Consider the following 21297-nt stretch of genomic DNA (forward strand, 5'->3'; position numbering starts at 1 on the left):
CTCAACTCATCAGGCTTACCAAATCAACAAGTGAGCAATGACATATTGATTAACTAACAGATCATCAACAAGTGAAATTTCTAATCAGGGTTACCCTCAATCATGAGGGTGGATAGCAGAATAAAGTTGTAAATCAAAAAATATTTATAGGTCTTTCAATTCTAAAGATGTCATTAAACTTAGTGGCCTCACCCATAAAGATTATTACAGGCAAAAACATGCTTGTATGTGGGTAGATTGACCCTATCAAAACATGTTCTAAGATAGCTACTGACATTGCTCTTAAAAAACTTTTTCACTGTATTATATTTATTTCTTTATTGCTCACAGGGGGCTAAATGTAGAGGGGACAAACAAGGACAGACAAAGGGATTAAGTCAATTACATTGATCCCAGTGTGTAACTGGTACTTATTTAATCAACCCCAAAAGGCAAAGTCAACCTCAGCAGAATTTGAACTCAGAACATAACAGCAGTTGAAATACCACTAATAATTCTGCCAGCTCGCTGCCCTAAATTTACTGTATTATATTGTTTAGTACATTAGAAGTGACATGGTTCAAAAAACTTCTAGTATTACTAATTCATTTACTTAATTTATCTTGATTAAAGTGCTCCCATTATTTATTGCAAAACTAATAGAGATTGAGCTAACAATAATTCAGGGAAAATAACTTTAGGAAAACTGCCGAGTAGCAAAGGTTTCTGTGAAATTTCAGAGAGGACGGGAAGAAGGAGAGGAAAGAAAAGATAAAGAAATAATTTCTATTCTCCAACAATTTATAATGAATGATTCTTTGGATATCCCACCATATACTCAATATGATCTTTGGGAATGAAGGCCTCCCCTTGACTTTTGAACTTATTGGTCCCCATGACTGATCTGACAACGTTTTTCTCATCACCAGTAGCAACTCTGTTTAAAAATGGATTTTGAAGCTGTTGTATAAGCAAAAACAATTGACATGTTGTTGGTGATTACCTTCAGACAGATTGTGCAGTACCAACTTTCCAGTCAGTGACACTTTTCCAATCCTTTTCTATTTACAAGCAACAGTTGAATGTTTAATATTAAAATGTTCAACAATTTTCATGGTCATGATGAAAGAATTAGCTCTAACAGTCTCATCAAGTCCCTATGGATCAAATCATTTTGGCTGTCCACTCCTTGACCTGTTCTATAGGCTAAAATCACCATTTCTGAAGTGAGAAATCTACTTTGTGCATGTTCTTTCATTTAAAACATTAAGACCATAAGTATTCGGAATGGATTTTGCTGCTGCACTGGCATTAGCACTTTTATGAAACTCCTAAAGCAAAACATATCTAATATGCTCTCTAGTTGACTCAGACGTAGGATTGGGTGGCAAGCTATTGTGACAATAAATTTGTATAACCTCAAAGGAAAATAATACACATATGAAGGTATTACAAAGCAATATAAACAGATAGTACTTTAATAAATCCTGCTTAATATCTTCAGTTAAAAAATTGGAGTGAATTTTCATTCCAACCTGATACGTGTGTGTGTGTGTGTGTGTGTGTACTTTATTTGTAGGTTGATAAGGCTACCATTGGTTTCATGCTAAGAGAAATCTCTGAGCAATTGTTAAGCCTTCTACATGGAGCATTGGTATTCATCTCCATTTTGGACTTATTAATTATTGTTCAAAATACTTTTAACTATTTCACAATGGTTTTGGTTGATTTTTTTTTCCTTTTGTCTAAAAGCTGGAAGATACATTAAATCTAGTAAAGTTGATTGAGAGTACAGGAGTAGCAGCCATTGCCATTCATGCTCGTACGCAAAGTGAACGCCCAAGACATCCAAATCGTAATGACTATATTAAGAAAATATCAGAAAGTCTAAAAATACCAGTTATTGCTAAGTGAGTCATATTGATTTATATATAAATATTTTTCTTTTTTCTTTTTCTTTCTCTCTCTTCTCTCTCTCTCTCTCTTTCACATGCACACATCCTCTTTCTCTTCCTCTCTATCTTTGTTGGCTTTTCTCTTTATCTTTTAACAAGTTCATTCTGTCTTTTTTATCTTTTAACAAGTTCATTCTCTATCTTTTTATCTATCTATTCATCATATGTCCTCTCTCAATAAATATTCATTTCTCCTCTTACTTTTTCTATTTCCTCCTCTCTCCCCCCGCCCCCTCTTTCCCCCCGCCCCCCTCTCTTCATATATTCATGCATGCATATATTTTAATGTCTTCAAAACAAATTTTTGTGGCATTCCAAAAGTAATATTTTTACCTTTCTTGGTATCTTGACAAATATAGGAAGTTTGTGAGACAACATTACATGTTGTCAGTGTTTAGCAAAGACTATAAAATGTGGTATATTTTTCCTTGTGATTTGCATTCAGTTTTTCATAGTAGAATGGAAAGGATGGGTTTTGTATGTAACTCATTAAAAGAAGTAATTAGGAAGAATATCATTTCTTCCTAATGCTAACCACATCATCATGAAGCTGTACATAAATTCAGCTATTAAGACTGAAACAAGATGATGAATATATACATTGTTTAGAGCCACAATATAATTATGTAACATTCTTCAAATGCTTGACCATATGGTCAATAGAAAATTATCTCAACATTCTTCCACTATACTTCTCTGACAAAAATTGCTACATCCTTTTGGATAGAGTTTTATAATTTTAGTCTGACGTTGCAAATTTAACATATTGAGACATAGTTTATATTTTAATATTAAGGCAGCAAGCTGGCAGAACTGTTAGCATGCTGGGCAAAATGTTTGGCAGGATTTCATTCGTCTTCCTGTTTTGAGTTCAAATTCCACCAAGGTTGACTTTGCCTCTCATCCTTTTGGGAGTCAATAAACGAAAGTGCCAGTTGAACACTGGAGCCAGTTTAATTGACTTAGCCCCTCCCCCAAACCTGCTGGCCTTGAGCTAGAATTTGAAAATATTGAACTATATTTTTTTATTTGTCTCACATTCTTTTTCTTATTTTTCCAGTGGAGGCTCTAAAGAAATTAATTGTTACCAAGACATAGAACAATTTTGGAAAGATACTGGGGCTTCTTCTGTTATGTTAGCAAGGGCTGCTCAGTGGAATGTTTCCATCTTTAACAAGAATGGCATGTTGTCTCTGCCTGAAGTCATACGAGAATATGTGAAATATGTAAGACAATTTATCTTACTTATTCTTTTATACTACTATTGATCTTTAAAACATTTGCTGATTGAAAAGAAGCTATATTTGTTATGGCCAGTTCTGATCAAACAAACCTGTGCTTCTATCCTGTTTGTCGATTTTTGCAATGGCTAAAATGAAGGAACAGCAGGCTTCCATGAAATTCTGTTTTCTGCTAGGGAAAATGAAGGCTGAAACAGTTGTCATGCTTTCAAACAGCTTACAAAGACGTAGCCATGAGCAAAACACAAGTTTATGAGCGATTTTCATACTTTAGGAATGGTCACTTCCCAAATGAATGAAAGCATCATGAAAATTCATGAACTGATCTTGGAGGACCGTTACTGAACAATTGATGAACTTGTTGATATGACTGGTGTCCTGGAGCTCCTGCCAATGAATTTTGAGCAGAGAATTGTGAATGAAAAGAGTTGCAGTAAAATTTATGCTTCACTTGCTCACAGAAATAGTCATGACTGAATGCATGTCATGAACTGAAAGAACAGTTGGAAGTTGATCTGGACCATTTTTGAAGGTTATCACTAGTGATGGAAGCTGGTGCTATGGAATTTCAGATGTGGAAGAGGTGAAGGAAAAAACAACAGAGGTATTAAAAGGCATCACTTTGCAAGAGTTCTAGCATCTACATTGCTTCAAATGGAGAATTCTTAGAAGGCAATAAAAGTGTAAACATTAATAAAATAATATTGCAAAATTCTGGTTTTCTTTTGGGAACACCCTCATATGACAGTTGCTATCTATTTGCATTTGGTGGTGAGCATAATGTGTGGAGACTAATGATGTTATTTTTATGTATGTGTTTTTATATCTGGACAGAGTAGGTATTTTTGGGATGAAGTATTGTAGATGTATCTACATGTTTTATAGCTTAATTCATATGAAGAAGCAAGAACTGGATATGTGTGTGTGTGTGTGTATTAGTACTTACTACTGCAACCAACTGGTCCCCACATGTCCAGATCGTTTGTATGATATCTGTGATGATGCAAAGTACGTGATTTTGTAATTTTTCTTCTTGTGATTTGTTTTGTAGAAATCTGGCCCAGACATTATTGGCATAATCTATGGTGGATACAACATATTATTTATGCACAAATGTTTCTTTCTATCAATCAAATCTTCATCATCATCATCGTTTAACGTCCGCTTTCCATGCTAGCATGGGTTGGACGATTTGACTGAGGACTGGTGAAACCAGTTGGCTACACCAAGCTCCAATCTGATTTGGCAGAGTTTCTACAGCTGGATGCCCTTCCTAACACCAACCACTCAGAGAGTGTAGTGGGTGCTTTTACGTGTCACCCGCACGAAGGCCAGTCAGGCGGTACTGGCAACGGCCACGCTCAAAATGGTGTATTTTATGTACCACCCGCACAAGAGCCAGTCCAGGGGCACTGGCAACGATCTCGCTCGCCTATGAATATTCTTGCAGTGTTTATGCATTGTTTTGCTTTTTTCACAGTGTCCTCTATATATGCTGTGAATATTAAAGGAGTGTTGTACATAACTCCTATTACTTTTGTCTTCAGTGTATTGGTATACTTGTGTTTTTCAGTGTGATTATTGCTTGGTTTTTGATGTCCTTTGGTGTTGGTACTCAAAAACAAAAAAAAAAAAATGATAAATTTTGATGTAAGTGGAGTTGAAAATTATGTGGGGAGATAACTATGATGTTGTTTACTGTGTGTATGTTTTAAGAGTGTGGAAATGTGATATATGTAAAGAGAGTTAAAAGGAGTGGCTGCATACACACACACACACAAACACACACACGACAGACTTCCACACAGTTTCCATCTACAATTTCCTCTCACAAGGCATTGGTTGATCTGGTGCTATAATAGAAGGCATTTGCCCAATCAATGTGCCATACTAGGGATTGAACTCAAAATCATGTGATTGCAATGCAAACTTCTTGACCACATAGCCATGCTTGTACTTGTGTTTGTATATATTTACATAAAATATAACTACAGGCAATATACACCTACATAAACTGATGTAGCTTTAGATGCACATTAAACAGCAATACCTGTCATCATATACAATTTATATATAGCGACAAGCTTACAGAACATACCATACCTCAAAATCTACTACGTTTTAAAGACATGCCTATACTATTTTCATCTAGAAAACTCTCCCTACATCAGTCAAAACATTTCTCATCTTACCACTTGTTGATACTCCTATTCTTTCTGTGAATGATCAATGAAAAGACTGAAAGATAGTCTATCTCTCTTTAGCATTTAGTTTAGGAAACCAAAGAACAGAAAACACACTTCGTTTTGATTTTAGGAAAACCAAAGAACAAAAAGAAATATGCTTTGCTTAACCCTTTAGCATTCAGATTATTCTGTCAAATGTAATGCTTATATAATCAAATTGTTTTGAATTAATCATGCATTACACTAGACCTTTGAATTTTTGATGATGTGATTGTTTATTTTTAGAATGACATTGTAGGATAGGTGTGCAAAGCCAGATCTGTTATTGAACATAAAACAGGTAGAATAGTTGGGCCTGATATGGCTGATTAAATTGCTAAAGGATTAATGGCAACTTAATGGCTGTGTCAAGGGTCCAATTTACACACATCCTTTTCAGTATCCTACCTGCTTGACCCCACTGTCACTCTTCCTTGTCTGTATTGCTCTTATAAACCATTCTTTTATCACCTAGGCAATCTGCTATGATAGTCATTATGCTAATACTAAATACTGTGTGCTTCAAATGATGCATGAAGATATGGATATGGAAGAAGGTCAAAAAATGCTTGGAGCAATGTCCCTCCAAGAAATAAGGTAAGTTTAGCAATTGTTTTCTTATTGTTTAGGTTCTAAAGTAGTTTCTGATATTTGGTTAAGAAAGTTATTTCTACTGAGTGTTCACTTACAACTTTGAATTGTAGTTACCATAGTTATTTGCCACTTTTTTCCCAAGCGTTAAGCTTAAATTTTAGGAGCATGCATTATACATGAGAACTAAATGCTACACATTTTTCTCAGTCCCAAATGCATGTACATATTTGGAGTAGATGTTTGAATGTAAGTTATCACTATTATCCCAGCTAACTTATGTATAACACTGAGTTTAAATTACTACACCATCACTACCATCTTCTTCATCTTCTTCCCAATTACTACTATTCACCATTATAATGTTGGATAGCCATTTATCTCTTCTGTAATAAGACACATGTACTTGTCCATCTATCACAGTTAAATCTCTCAGTACCCGGCATAAAGACATTTCCCACTCTCTAATACTCTGTCTGTCTTTTTCTCTCTCTCTCTCTCTCTCTCACACACACACACACACACACACACATATTTAGTCATGAAGGCTTTTCTCTTTTCTTGTTCTTTTCTGTCTTGCAAATCACTTGCAAGAATTCAGCTTCCTCCCCATCCTTTTTCTTTTGCAATGTAGCCACTGGACTGACCATAAAGGTTCTACTGGCCTTCTCTTCACTTACATCTTTTAAGTCATCAGGATACCTTCCTTTTAGTTCATTGAATAATCCAACATCCATCCTCGCAATTCAAATGTGAGGCGGCATGTCCTTATTGTCTTTATAAACCTGAGCTTTGTAATGAGCTCTAATCACTCTTGATAGTACCTCATTTTTTTCATTAAAGGACAGAATTTTTTTTCCATCTTGGGGTAGGGTTTTGTAATGGGTTATGGGTTTTACAAAGGAGATGGTGAGGGTAGTTTTTTCATGTATGTCTGTCATTGGCTTATTTGTTTTCTTTGTATGGGGAAGGGAGTCTGGGGTTTGAGCCTTTTTTCTCTTTTGGGATTTAACCACTGTAAATTCCATTTCTTCCTCTAAGATTTGAGTTGTATCTTTTGTTTCTTCTTGTGTCTTTCCTTATGTTTTTTCTTGCGTTTTTTCTTGTGTCCCTTCTCGTGTCCCTTCTTGTGTCTTTTCTTGTCCTTTCAGTTCTTGTTTCTCTTTTTCTCCTGTCTCTAGCGGTTCTTTTTGGGAAGGGGCTTCACTTTTTTTCCTTTAGGCTTGCATTTAGAGTGGACGTAACCCTTTTCACCACATTTAAAGCAGCGTGGCCTACGCCCCTCTACTGCAACTCTCACACTCAGCCCCTCCCCTATGATTTTCTGCCAAATTGTGAACAATTTAAGGGGGATTTTTTTCTTTTTTTGGTCAAATCCAAAAACTAAACAAAATGATTTTTGCCCACCCCCTCTTCAAAAAAATTATTACAGTAGATAGTAATGTTAAATCCTCATCACTGTTTGTAGTTAATTGCCTTTCACCAGCAAATCAATTCAATAAGGCAAGACAGTCAGCTAGGAGACACAGAGAAGACAGAATTTTACCCAATGTTTTAATACCATTGCCAAGCTTTTCCAACTGAACATTTATCATGAATGTAGAAATCTATTACTGATTACAGCACATCACTGAATTGTGAATTAATCCAATGACTGCAAGAAACTCGATTGTAAAATCGATATCATGAGTTATCTAGTGAATATCTCGTAGAAAGTAATTCCTTTGAGTCAGATATTCATTATTAATGATCTCTTTCATGATTGTTACAGAAAATTTGGTGTTGCGCATTCAACCATTTATCAAATATGTAAACAGTTAAGAAAAAAAATCATTTCCATTCAGTTTTATTTTTTTGACCTATTGTGATTCTTTTCATTGTCAATGGCAATTTCAGCTTCATTGGCTATTTTATGCACCTAAAATGAAATATCATCAATGAAACTGATTGGTTACTTTCATCTCTGCAGAAATTTGTACAATAAATAGAAACTATTTACCTATGACATTAACATAATTCATTTTCCACAAAATCACATTAAGCATTGGATGAATTAACCTAAAATATTTTGTAATGGAAAAAAAAAAATTTTAACCTTTTGACAACATAATTAAATTTTTTTGATTATTCCCATAATGAAGTTAATTATCCACCAAAAGAGAAAAAAAAAATTGTATTTTCTACTCCTGCAATACTTTTTCAGTATTTCCTATAAGTACAGTTTTCATCACTAAAAGTATTTTATCCTTGCTCTGTAAAAAGATATTTGATGAAATATATGAAAAACTTAAGAAAATCTGAAAAGTTACCTTTTGTAAAATGTGCCACTGGTGACATCTTTGCTTCTCACAACATAAGGAGGGTTTTCCTCAAGGTTGTTGAGTAAAACCACTTTCTGCAAAAGTTAGGTAGGGTGTTTTAAAAATCTATACTTAAATTCTAAATGTTGTGTTTCCTTTTAACATCACAACCATATGTGCATCATTGTACAAACTGAATAATAAAATTGAGTATAGAATTATTTAAGTGCACTATCATTATCAATTAAATTTGATTATTTTGCAAAAATATCATATGATTTTCACAATGATGAAAGGACAGCTGGTCGCTTTTATGGCTTACACTGGTAAAGTTCAAAGATCACTTTCGATTTTCATTTTTATACTTTAACTTGTTCAATGTATTTTATACAGCAATTATAATACATCAGATTAAACTCTTCTTTTTGTACATAACAATACTAAAGAAAACTCTGTTTATTAAGCACTAGAAATTTTTCATGGGATTTCATTGCCTGTAATTAGTTGTATTATATATGAATGTACATTATCATCAATAATGTTAATACACTTTTTGTTTTTGTATGTACCTGTTGTGTGTGTCACACTTACTTCAAAGAAGTGGCAAAGCAAGAGAGAGGATGACAGAGGGGAAGTAAGAGAGAGTGAGAGAGAAAGAGAGAGAGAGTGAAAGAGACAGTGAGTGGTGACGGCATTCATTTTGTGTTTTTAAATGTTTCAGAGAGAAAGAAAGAGAGTGAGAGAGAGAGAAAGAGATAGTGAGTGTGACAGCAATCGTTTTGTGTTTTTAAATGTTTATCACATCGCAAGAGAAGTAGATACATAGATACATATACACATTGTTAAATCAAAAGCGGGAGAGAAGAGGAACACAAAGGAAGAGAAAGAGAAAGTGAGAGAGACAGTAGATACATAAATCCAAAGAAAAGTTCGTACATAGATACATACACACAGCAAATATTGGATGTCAATTTGACTTTTCATTACCACACGAGGATAAAATTAACTCACAAATGGCTGAGTACTCCACAGACATGTATAACATTAACGTAGTTCTCAGGGAGATTCAGCTTCACACAGAATATGACAAGGCTGGCCCCTTTGAATTACAGCTACAACTCGAGACATATATATATGAATGTATTTGTGTGTGCGTGTGTGTATAGTTTAGGTTAGTTAAAACATGTTTGCAATAATATGTGTCGCATGGATATAAAGGCAATTACCAAACTTTCATTTGTAAATCCATTTATTTCGTTCTTTTGCATTTCAATTTGTACACTGAGGTTCTTTGAATATGTATGATGTATTTTAAGGTTAAATAGTAATTCCGTTTACGTTTGTGTAACTGAGATATTTTGGTTGGATTATATAGTCATTGGTGTTACATTACTTTCTATATTCTGTAACTGTCACAATTCTAGGCCTGAATTTTTTGTAGAGAGGGGGCCCAGTTGATTATATCGACCCCAAAAGGACAAAAGGCAAGGTCAATCTCGGCAGAATTTGAACTCAGAACAAAGACAGGCGGTCATAATATACAAACATTTCTCATGGCAAGAGTACACTGTTTACAGATGCTTACATTTTTTATGTTTTCCGTGAATTTTTCACGGATCCACCTAGTACACAAATAAATACAGTAATTTTAGTTACTAGTTTTAATGTATTAGCTAACTAAAGAATTCATCAGATATTATTGACAGGCATTTACAATTATATGTTACCTACTGTATATAATATTCCATTTTCTTCTATATTGTAGATACAAAGTTTTTACTTGATTTCTTGCTAGTTTCACTTGATATATTGCTAGCTGTGAGTGGTAATAATGCCAAATTAATGAGGTATTGGACTATAAGTATGAAGCCAAATGTGTTGTAATGTCTTTTGAAGATATATTTAATTCTTTTAGTCTCATCTTAATGAACTAGGAACTAGATGTATAACTTTCTGGGAAAAGTTTTCCATAATATCTAGCATTTTATCCAAGGAGAAAATTGAACTTGTTTGACATTTCATAATTCTTTTAATTACTGCTTGGATTTTTTCAGTGAGATTTGGAATCTGTCTAAGTATTATGAAGAAACAATGAAAACACGCCAGAAAAGGTCTCACAACTTGGCATTGAAACGGAAGTGTGAAGAGGAGCCTTTAGTGAAAAAGAGAAAAGCAGAAGATGGTAAAACTATAATAGAAATGGCTATACGATATAATAAGTGAGTATTTTGAAAAGCAGTATATTTTACATGTTATAGAATAATATAGAACCTTATATTCCAATATTTCATCCAAAATATCAAAATTTACAGCACTATATCACAATAGTACATATAAATTACACATACATTACTAGGCTTCAATTAAGCCGTTTATTTTTAATTAAGAAATAAATACTAATTTTAAAAAGAATAAGCATTAAACAAAAGAGGAATTATCAAATGAGTTTTTAGTTAGAAACAATATATTTTGGATTCTACCATTCTTACTACATTTGCACCGCTTTCACAGAGTTTGTTACCAAAACTTTTCACTTGAGACAAGTGGTTGATTGGGATAGTTTACACCATTCAAATATGAAACATCATCATTGCCATGTGATGCCTCCTTTTTCTTGCTGGCTTTATTTAAATGGTTTGACAAGAACCAATGAGCCAGAGGGTTATTCTGAGCTCCAATATCTGTTTCGACATGGTTTCTACAGCTGGATGCCCTTCCTAATGCCAACCACTTTACAGAGTGTGTTGGGTGCTTTGTTTTCTGTGGCATCAGCACTAGTGATGTTGCCAAGTACTCACAAGGCAAGACCCCTCAACTGTTTGTGTGTGTGTGTGTGTGTGCGTGCATGTACACACATACACAACAGGCTTTCATATCCACTCACAAGGCTTTGGTTAACCTGGATCTATTTTAACCCATGCAGTGGAATTGAGTCCAAAACCATATGGTTGGGAAGCAAACTTTTAACCACACAGCTACATCTGCTATAAACGGAAAAGCAATAGAACTAAATGAAAAAGTTTGCTTGTGTGTGTGTGAAAAATTTGGTCTAAAATTCATCATCATCATCATTCAAAAACCTTATTCTATGCTGGCATGGGTTAGCTGGTTTGACAGGACCCTATGGATTGCATCATGCTACAGTATCTGCTTTGACATAGTTTCTGTGGCTGGATGCTTTTACTAATGCCAACCACTTTACATCATGTACTGGACGCTTTTTTATTTTTTGTGCCATCAACACTGGTGAGGCCATCATGCAGTTTGTATGACTATGAAATCTGAAGAGGCAACTTTATGCTAGGAGATGAGAGTAAAAGATGAATAAATGCTGAAGAGAAGGAACCAAGCAGAAGAGGTTTCTTGCTGTTGAAGAGTACCTTTAGAAAAGAGGATGGGAGTGATCATTTGGAACCAGAGAGCAATGAATGGTAAGCAGGAGTAGGTGAGGTCTGACAGTGCTGAGCAGCGGAGTATTGATATTGTTACTTTTTCTTGTAATTTTCTCCATTTAAAACATATGTTCTAATATATTTACTTATTTTTCTGTAAAAGAATATCAGGCACAAGCATGACTGTGTAGTAAGAAGTTTACTTCCCAACCACATGGTTCCAGGTTCAGTCCAACTGTTTGACACACTTGGGCAAACGTCTTCTACTATTGCCTCAGACTGACCAAAGCCTTGTGAGTTGATTTGATAGACAGAAACGGAAAAAGCCTACTGTATATATATATATGTCTTTGTGTATGTGTTTGTCCCCCACCACCACTTGACAACTGGTGTTGGTGTGTTTACGTTGCCATACCTTAGCAGTTTGGCAAAAGTGACCAATAGCTAAGTACCAAACTTTACACAAAAAATAAGTACTTTGATCAATTCGTTTGACTAAAACTCTTCAAGGCTGTGCCCCAGCATGGCCGCAGTCTAATGACTGAAACAAGTAAAAGGTAAAAGATAATGTCCTTTTTTATTATTATTTTAGATTTACAACATGATTACTGATATATTTATTTATTTGTGCTCAATAAGAAAGTAATAAATAGAAGCATCTCTGTTTTAGATTAATAAAATGACTATCCACAAGCAACAATTTAGTTACTTTCATAATTTGAATTATTTGTTATAGGAGAGATTACCCACTGGCCATTACTCCAAAGATGAGATTATTTGAGTGGACTTGCCGAAATAAAATGAAATCTCCAATATACTGCACAGTGAGTCTGTTTCTAAATTTTAACAAACCTTTTGCTACTTCTTTTCTTATTCCCACCACCATTAATGTTTTTAACCCTTTCATTATCAAATTCTCGTATACTTCTTTTGTTTCAACTAATTTTGAAAATAATGAAGAATTTGTTAAAATAATTTTATCATTATTAAACTGGGATTTAGAACATAAATTAACATGGAATTTTCAATGAAAGCTTTAACTCTTTAGCATTCTGATTATTCTGTCAAAAGTAAGGCTTATTCATTCACATTATTTTGAATTAATCATGCATTATCTGATAGCTTTGAGATTTTGATGAGGTAGCCACTAATATTTGGAATGATATTGTAGGGTTGGTGTCAGAGGCCAGATCTGGTCAGTTTGAGCATAAAACAGTTATGATATTTTGGCCGGATATGGCCAGTCTAAATACTAAAAGGTTAATTTAAATCACTTTGAAATAACAAAGTTTTATCATAGAAACAAGGGCAGTCTGGGTGGATTGGTATCAAAAGGGCTAACATAGGAGAACAATTCACAAATACTGAAACTCACATAATGTATGTATTACTGTCACTCCTCCCATTTGACTTATTCTTTCCTTTTTCTCCAGGTTGAACGACCTGATGATCGATGTTTTCACACTGTTCTGACTGTAGAAGACACAAAATATACTACACCCTTTTGGTAAGTTCAATTTTAAGTTAATTCTATTTAGATAACAACTTACTTAAAATATCTAACAAGAAATAGAAGGACTAGAATCGAAGGGCCTTAGAGTCAACCTAGCTAAAACCAAAGTCCTAATAAGTAGGAAGGTAGACAAAACACAAACCCCTTCAGGTAGATGGCTCTGCTCGATCTGTAGAAAAGGCATAGGTAGAAACTCTATAAGATGTACCCAGTGCAAGCTATCAACACATAAGAGGTACAGCAATATCAAAGGAAGGTTAACTAGGAAGTTAGTTTTTGTATGTGGCAGATGTTCAGGAGCAATAAACACTGAAAATGTACAGAAAACAACTTTGGCCACATTCCAGGGAGAAAAACTAGACTTAGTTGATAGCTTCCGCTATCTAGGTGACCAAGTTAGTAGTGGGGGAGAGTGCACTGAAAGTGTAGCTGCTAGAATAAGAAAAGCCTGGGCAAAGTTCAGAGAGCTCTTACCTCTGCTGGTGACAAGGGGCCTCTCACTCAGAGTAAAAGGCAGACTGTATGACGCATGTGTACGAACAGCCATGCTACATGGCAGTGAAACATGGACCGTGACTGCTGAGGACATGCGTAGGCTCGCAAGAAATGAAGCCAGTATGCTCCGATCGATGTGTAATGTCAGTGTGCATATTAGACAGAGTGTAAGTACCTTGAGAGAAAAGTTGAACCTAAGAAGCATCAGTTGTGGTGTGCAAGAGAGACAATTGCGCTGGTCTGGTCATGTGGCGAGAATGGATGAGGATAACTGTGTGAAAAAGTACCACACCCTAGCAGTTGAGGGAACCTGTGGGAGAGGTAGGCCCAGGAAGACCTGGGATGAGGTGGTGAGGCACGACCTTCAAGCATTGGGCCTCACCGAGGCAATGACTTCTGACCGAGACCTTTGGAAATATACTATACGTGAGAAGACCCGACAAGTCAAGTGAGACCTAAATCTAAGGCCTCTGCCAGGGGTGTAGCCAGCCCACTTATGCGTACCTTCCTTCATCGGACACTAAATTCCGCTTGCGAAGACCTGTTGAGGCAGGTGAAATCGAAATCGAACTAAATTCAACGACTGGCACCCATGCCAACATCATCTCCTTCATTGGACACTAAACTCGGCTTGCGAAGACCTGTTGGGGCAAGCAAAATCGTGATGGCACCTGTGCCCAGCGCCGCCTTCCTGGCACTTGTGCCAGTGGCACATGAAAAGTCATTCAAGCGAGATCATTGCCAGTGCCGCTGGACTGGCTCCTGTGCAGGTGGCATGTAAAATACACCATTTTGAGCATGGCTGTTACTATTACCGCGTAACTGGCCCTTGTGCCGGTGGCACATAAAAGCATCCACTACACTCTCGGAGTGGTTAGCGTTAGGAAGGGCATCCAGCTGTAGAAACTCTGCCAAACCAGATTGGAGCCTGGTGTAGCCATCTGGTTCACCAGTCCTCAATCAAATCATCCAACCCATGCTACCATGGAAAGCGGACGTTAAATGATGATGATGATGAAATAAGATTGGATTTTTTTTCTTGGTCACTAGACAATTGTTGTTTAGACCCAGATCAGTCTTGAGTGAGCAGACCTATGATCAAAGCAGTTCATCCATGCCTTTTGCATCTTTTATTTAGTGTATTTAGGACTATATTGCTCAGTGTCTCCTCCATTTTTTAAAGCTTGTAGGGTGGGATTTGTGGAATATTTGGCTGCTATTTCTGGCAAGTGTTATTGTAGAAGTTCTTTCATTGTAAATTTGCTTTAACTCTAGCACATTACTGGATCTGGTTCTCATTTTATCAATCCCAGTTATTTCATTGTTTTAACGTGCACTTTTCCATGGTTGCATGGGTCAAATAGAATTTGTTGAGGTAGACAGATGTCCTTCCTGATGTCAACCCTCATTTGTTTCCAAATAAGTGAATATTTCCCCAGGTATGTTTTCACGGAAGATCGGAAATGAAGGACACATCTTGCATGACAGTGATGCTCATTTACAACACATGTCCTTCTTACAAAATCTGAATTAGACCCCAAACATCTGCACTCTTGTCTCATCTGCTAAAAATTTGCTGCTGCTAACATTTCACAAACACCAAAGGAGAGTATACATGTCCTGATTCTCATTTTTGTTTTTGTTTTTGCCCCTCCTTCACAATTTTGATATTTTTACCCTTGCTGTTGTCTCTTATCCATCTACATTTGCACTGCACTGCTTTGTGAGTAACCTTTGCCAAAAACAAGAGCATCTGATTGTACTTTCAAGTACAAGCTGAGAGAAAAGTCCCACAGCAAAACAACATGTACTCTGGCAACCCCACTCCTTTGAACTTCTTACAGAACTTTCACAACTAACTTTAATCAGTTCTCCATCTCTTAAGACGCATTGGAGAAAGAAGCATACCAAATGTGGAACCAATTCCAAACCAGTTTCATTCTGCTGACATTGAAAGTAAATTGTTTCATGCAATGTCTTTCTGATCCACTTAATTTAGCTATATCCATTCACACTGAACTCCCTGCTGTGCCTCCTTAGCGACCCTGCTTTTCTCTTAGTTCTTTCTGAAGACTTCTACCACCAAGACCCATCTGTGATTTTGACTTTGTGTACTGAAACAATGCTTTGTAGGCTACAAAACCAGGCCTCTTGTAGTTTGTATTGCACACAAAATCTCCTTCACATGTGCAACAACTTCATCTACAACCGTCTCCACCATCTAGCAGGTGGTATATTCCATTGGGTATAAATTTCATTGGTCATAATGATTTTTCCATTTCTCTTACTAATCAAAAGGGAATTAATTTTCTTTGTCCATGTTATTTAGTCTTTAACTGTTCACACTGTCGATTATTTTGGGGATTCATTTTTTTAAAAAAATCATAAGGTATTCAGTGTCAGGTTTAGTGGATTAGACAAGGAAGATAGGAGGATTTAATGGGTGTGCAGCTTGCTAATTTAAAGAGGTACTTATGTGTACCTATAAAATATTATAACTACTAGCCTTACAGATATACTGTTTCTTTTAAGTATATTTGTGAGTGTAATATACAGGATATTATTGTTCAGTAAAAGGGTGTGGTGTGTTTTACCTTGATGTAATTCCCACAGATATGTTTGTTGATGCGTGTACTCTACTCCGACATTAGCCTTACTTCAGCTGAAGTATATTCTGACCATGAAAAGAAGCTGAACCTTCTGAGAGTTTTATAAATACGGGGTTGCCATGAAAGTTCATCAAAGTTTGTATGGCCTAGCATTCAAGAGTTTTAGTTGGGTGTTGTCCATGATATAGAAAAGTGTAATGTAAGATTGTATTCTGGATAATAGTTTGATACTGTTGAAATAAACTAGTTTATAGGATATTTTTGAAGTTTGTTCAAAGCTGTGTACATTTGGTATCAGATATCTAGAATGTATGTAGATAACAGCTATATATAGAAGGAGGATGAAGTGTGATACTAATCAATGAGTAGCAGTAATAGCAAGACAGTCATTAATGTATAATAGATAGAATCTGGGAGAGAGAACATTGACATATACCATAGTTGATAGACGTGGAGTGGAGATGGCCCCAGTAAAGCATATTGGAATGGAGTCATCTGGCAAGAGATAAGAAACAATGTTTATTGGTAAGCAAAGTTGGCAAGGAAGCTTAGAGGGTATTATGTTAAACACAACAGACGTTCTGATGTTAAAGGTGACAACATTCTTTTTGCTGAAGTCCTGTGAGATGAAAGACTTCAGGTCTGTGACTTAATGAAAATAGATCTCAGAAATTGTACTGTTCGACGTTGAGAAGAAAAAGGAACTCTGTCATAAAACAAGGTATTTATTTTATAATTGTTTCTGTCTCCATTGAAATGTTGGAAGTGGGTTGACAGAAAAATATTTGTCAGAGTTGTTGTTCTTCTTTAGAATGGGATACACTGTTGCATGTTTGCAATGGTTGGGATAGATCCCTATAGAGAGTGAAAGGTTGCAGTGATAAGTGAAGGTATAGGTTATTTTGGACCACATTGAGGGTGTGAAAAGAATGCTATCAGGTCTGTTAGCCATGTTAGATTGAAGAAGCTGGAAATGTTTTTCCCCTTGGCACTTGTGTGTATGCCTTGTGAAGCAGATGAAGTTAATTTGACTGAGGATAGTTTTTGATGTTAGTGTTCTTTAGCTCCAGATTAATTCTGATCAAGCAGATCTATAATCAAAGGCATTCCAACCATGACTTTCCAATTTTTTTCCTGAGCACAAATCATGTTGTCAAATGTGTTCTTTTCTGATATATACTGTGATTTGCCAGAGATTTAGCTGTTATTTCTAGCAGTTCTAGCAACCACAGAGAAGCTTTCTTGTTGGCTTTGAAGTGTAGAATTTGATACAATACTAGTTGCGAAGGTTGTGACCTTATCTGCAGAAGTGGTGAGTTGAAATAATTGTCAAAGTTAGCAAATATTCTCTTACCAAGTGACCAAATGTCCTAGGTGTAATTTCCTGAGAAAGAAAGCATGTATGCTGTGCAATGCATAAAGCATTCCTTATTTTCCTAAGGGTCACTTTTCAGATGTTGCAAGAATGAGTAGACACTTCCCAGTTGGTTATAGTGACTTTTTACTTGGTATTACAGACATTGTTCTTTGCCAGTAAAACCAACAAACCTCTCTGTGCAAACAACTTGGTAGTTTTGGGGGTTGTTTGACTTGTAGAGGGACATATATATCTACAGGATGGTATCAGGTGCTCACTAAGCTCTCTTAGATATCTCAGGAAGAAATCACATTTGCTGTCACAATTAGCAAGCAACAGAATTAGCAAAACTCTGGTCAGAGTTATTGTGCAGTTGAATATGATATGATGTGAGATTATTTGATTAGGCATTGTTTAGGCAATCCATTGACAGTATTGTTGGTATGATGTTGGATTTAGAGGTAAGGAAGAATATAAAAGTAGTTTATTGGTTTGTTCAATGTTCATTTTACAATGCTTGCACGGGTTAAACCAGGCCATATTTGAGACACATTTTATGGTCGGATGTTCGTTTTCCTGACATTTACCTGTTTTTCAGTTGCATTCTCAATATCACCGTCATCAAGTGATCTCTAACTGTAGAGGGAACCTGGGGAAGAGGTAGACCCAGGAAGATGTGAGATGGGGTGATGAAATATGATTTTTGGATGTTGAGTCTCACAAAGGTGATGACAAGTGACCAAGACTTTTGACAATCTGTTGGGTTTGAGAAGACATGTAAAGCTAAGTGAAATTGTCATGACCAGTGCCAGTGACATGTAAAAGGCACCTGTGCTGATGACATAAAAGGAACTACACTCCTGGAGTGGTTGGCATTAGGAAGGGCATCCAGCTGTAGAAACCAAGCCAAAACAAACTGGAGCCTGGTGCAGCTCTCTGGCTTGTCAGTTCCAGTCAAACCGTGTACCCCATTCCAGCATGGAAAATGGATGCTAAATGATGATGATGATGATTCTCAGGAGAGGAGTGCAGATGTGAAGCACAATTTTGCTTTGAAAGTTTACAACTGAGTAAATTCCACCAAAAGCGTCTGAGAGCCAAGAAGTGACCTGTATGAAGAAACCTGTTAGACCTACCTTAAATAAAGTACAGGTCTTGGTGTATATATATTGTGATACGAGCACAATATACAGTCTGCCCAAGGTTGATAATTTCCATTCTAGAACTATTAAACTTCTGAATTAGTTGCTTTCAATGGTTGTGGAAGCTATGAATATTTTGTCGAAGTAAATTCAGCTAAGCAAAGGTATGGGACTGGAGTAGAGTTATATAAGAAAAGTTTAGTTTAGAATGAGTTTCACAAAAGTAAGTAAAAAATATAAGCAGCAGTTAATGCAGTAACTTTCAGAAAAGTAAGCAGCAGGTTTTGAAGATGGGGAACAAATGAAATCATTAAGGATGGTTATCTCTGAATCTCGAACAAGCCAAGGAATGAATGACCTTTTGCTACTTAGTAGTATAGTGGTTGGGTTTGATTACACTGCATAGCATCTTGAGTAAGTGTCCCTCGAACCCACTAAAGTATTGTCAGTGAAATTTGATTGACAGAACCTGTAGGGAAGCTTGTTGGATGTGTGTGTGTGTGTGTGTGCGCGCATGTACGTCAGTCCGTCCATCCATGTGTGTTGGCATGAGATAAACAAAATCAGTACATCAAATAACCTGGCCGTTTTTAGTTTCTTCTGAATTATGTCCCTTTACACCAAGACCAATAAGATAAGTATCAGACAAATTATATAATCAAAAAAAAAAACTCTTGAAAGCAATGTTCCCAACATGGCTACAGTTTAATAACTGAAACAATATTGTTTGGATTCCCTACATAATTGTTTCTATTAAGCATTTTACTTTATATTAAGCATGACTATTTTTTTGCAACTGGTAAGCTACTTAGCTATTGACCAAAACGTAAGTTTTAACCATATTATTTTTCAAACTTCTTCACAAATAATTCTTTTTTTCCCAGTTTTCCAAAGATTGTGAATAAGAATAGAATAAGAATAGCCTGGGCAAAGTTCAGAAAGCTCCTACTTCTGTTGGCAACAAAGGGCCTCTCGCTCAGAGGGAAAGGTAGACTGTATGATGCATGTGTGCGAACTGCCAAGCTACACAACAGTGAAACATGGGCCATGATTGCTGAGGACATGTGTAGGCTCGAAAGAAATGAAGCTAGTATAAGCCACTGTATGTGTAATGACAGTGTGCATAGATGACAGTGTAAGTGCCCTGAGAGAAAAGTTGGACATAAGAAGCATCAGATGTGGTGTGCAAGAGAGACGACTGTGCTGGTATAGTTATGTGTTGCATATGAATTAGGACAGCTGTGTGAAGAAATGTCACACTCTAACAGTGGAAGGAACCTGTGGAAGAGGTAGACCCAGGAAGACATGGGATGAGGTGGTGAAGCACAACCTTTGAGCATTGGGCCTCACAGAGGCAATGACAAGAGACCGAGACCTTTGGAGATATGCTTTGATTGCGAAGACCCGGAAAGTAAAGTGAGATTGCAGCCATGGCCAATGCCAGTGTTGCATAACCGGCCCATTTGAAAGTACCCTTGAACCATCGGGCGATGTGATGTGCTTGAGAAGACCTGTTGAGTCATAGTCATGGCCAGTGCCACCTGACTAGCACCCATGTTAGTGCCACCTGACTGGCTCCCTGTGCCAGTGACACATAAAAAGCATCATGTGAACATGGTTGATGCCAGTGCCCCTTGACTGGCTCCCATACTGGTGGCACTTAAAAAGCATTATCTGAATGTGGTCGATGCCAGTGCGACTTGGTGGCATGTAAAAGGCATCCACTTCACTCTCAGAGTGGTTGGTGTTAGGAAGAGCATACATCTGTAGAAACTTTGCCAGATCAGATTGGAGCCTGGTGCAGCATGGAAAGCAGATGTTAAACAATGATGATGATGAAAGATTGTGTTTGAAAATGACACTCTAATCTTAAGATATTTTCATGAGTGCCAATTCTAAATTCTCTAATAAATAGTAATTTAGGATGGAGTCTTTTGATGATTGGCTACAGGAACTGCATACTCCTCATTGAATTTAACTCTGATCCTGAAGATATTTTTAGCGCCCTTATGCTTAGTCTGATAAGCTATCAAATTATCAATATTTTGATTTTCCATTGTTCAGTAAACTACAGCATTGAGAGTCCTTAAGTGTATCTTTGAAGTTGTGCAAAGCAAAATATTAGATTTGTTATGAATTAGAAAATATACCTAGCAGGGAAAGAATAAAGATATACCTGACTTAAAAGGTCATACAAGGTATAACAGTTTCAATTTTCTTTTTTTGGAGAAAAGCAAGGAAAAGAAATGAGATTTTCAATAAAGTTTGTCTTTATTATTACCCTGCATGCATAAGTAAAAGCAGTGTATTGTAACCACTCATCTTTGTTTGTCTGCAAAATTACTGGAAAACAGCTGAACAGATTTTCACTGCACTTGGCAGAAATACTCATTGGGTGAGTGGCTTGAAATGAACATTTGGTTTGATTATCATTAATATATATATATATATATATATATATATATATATATATCATCATCATCATCATCATCGTTTAA

General features: G+C 36.2%; 1 protein-coding gene across 8 annotated transcripts in view; it reads left to right on the top strand.

Annotated features, from left to right (window-relative positions):
• Positions 1–21297, top strand: part of LOC106875714 (tRNA-dihydrouridine(20) synthase [NAD(P)+]-like) — an 80014-nt gene that overhangs the window by 53287 nt on the left and 5430 nt on the right. For all 8 annotated transcript variants that reach the window (XM_089349187.1, XM_089349186.1, XM_089349183.1 and 5 more), the window contains exons 9-14: positions 1732–1889; positions 2995–3160; positions 5876–5997; positions 10346–10510; positions 12420–12507; positions 13117–13190. In XM_089349187.1, the coding sequence (XP_089205313.1) occupies positions 1732–1889; positions 2995–3160; positions 5876–5997; positions 10346–10510; positions 12420–12507; positions 13117–13190 (773 nt within the window). The remainder of the gene's footprint in view (positions 1–1731; positions 1890–2994; positions 3161–5875; positions 5998–10345; positions 10511–12419; positions 12508–13116; positions 13191–21297) is intronic.

Source organism: Octopus bimaculoides, chromosome 3 (genome assembly GCF_046866305.1).
Source record: "Octopus bimaculoides isolate indiv1 chromosome 3, ASM4686630v1, whole genome shotgun sequence".
NCBI lineage: Eukaryota > Metazoa > Mollusca > Cephalopoda > Octopoda > Octopodidae > Octopus > Octopus bimaculoides.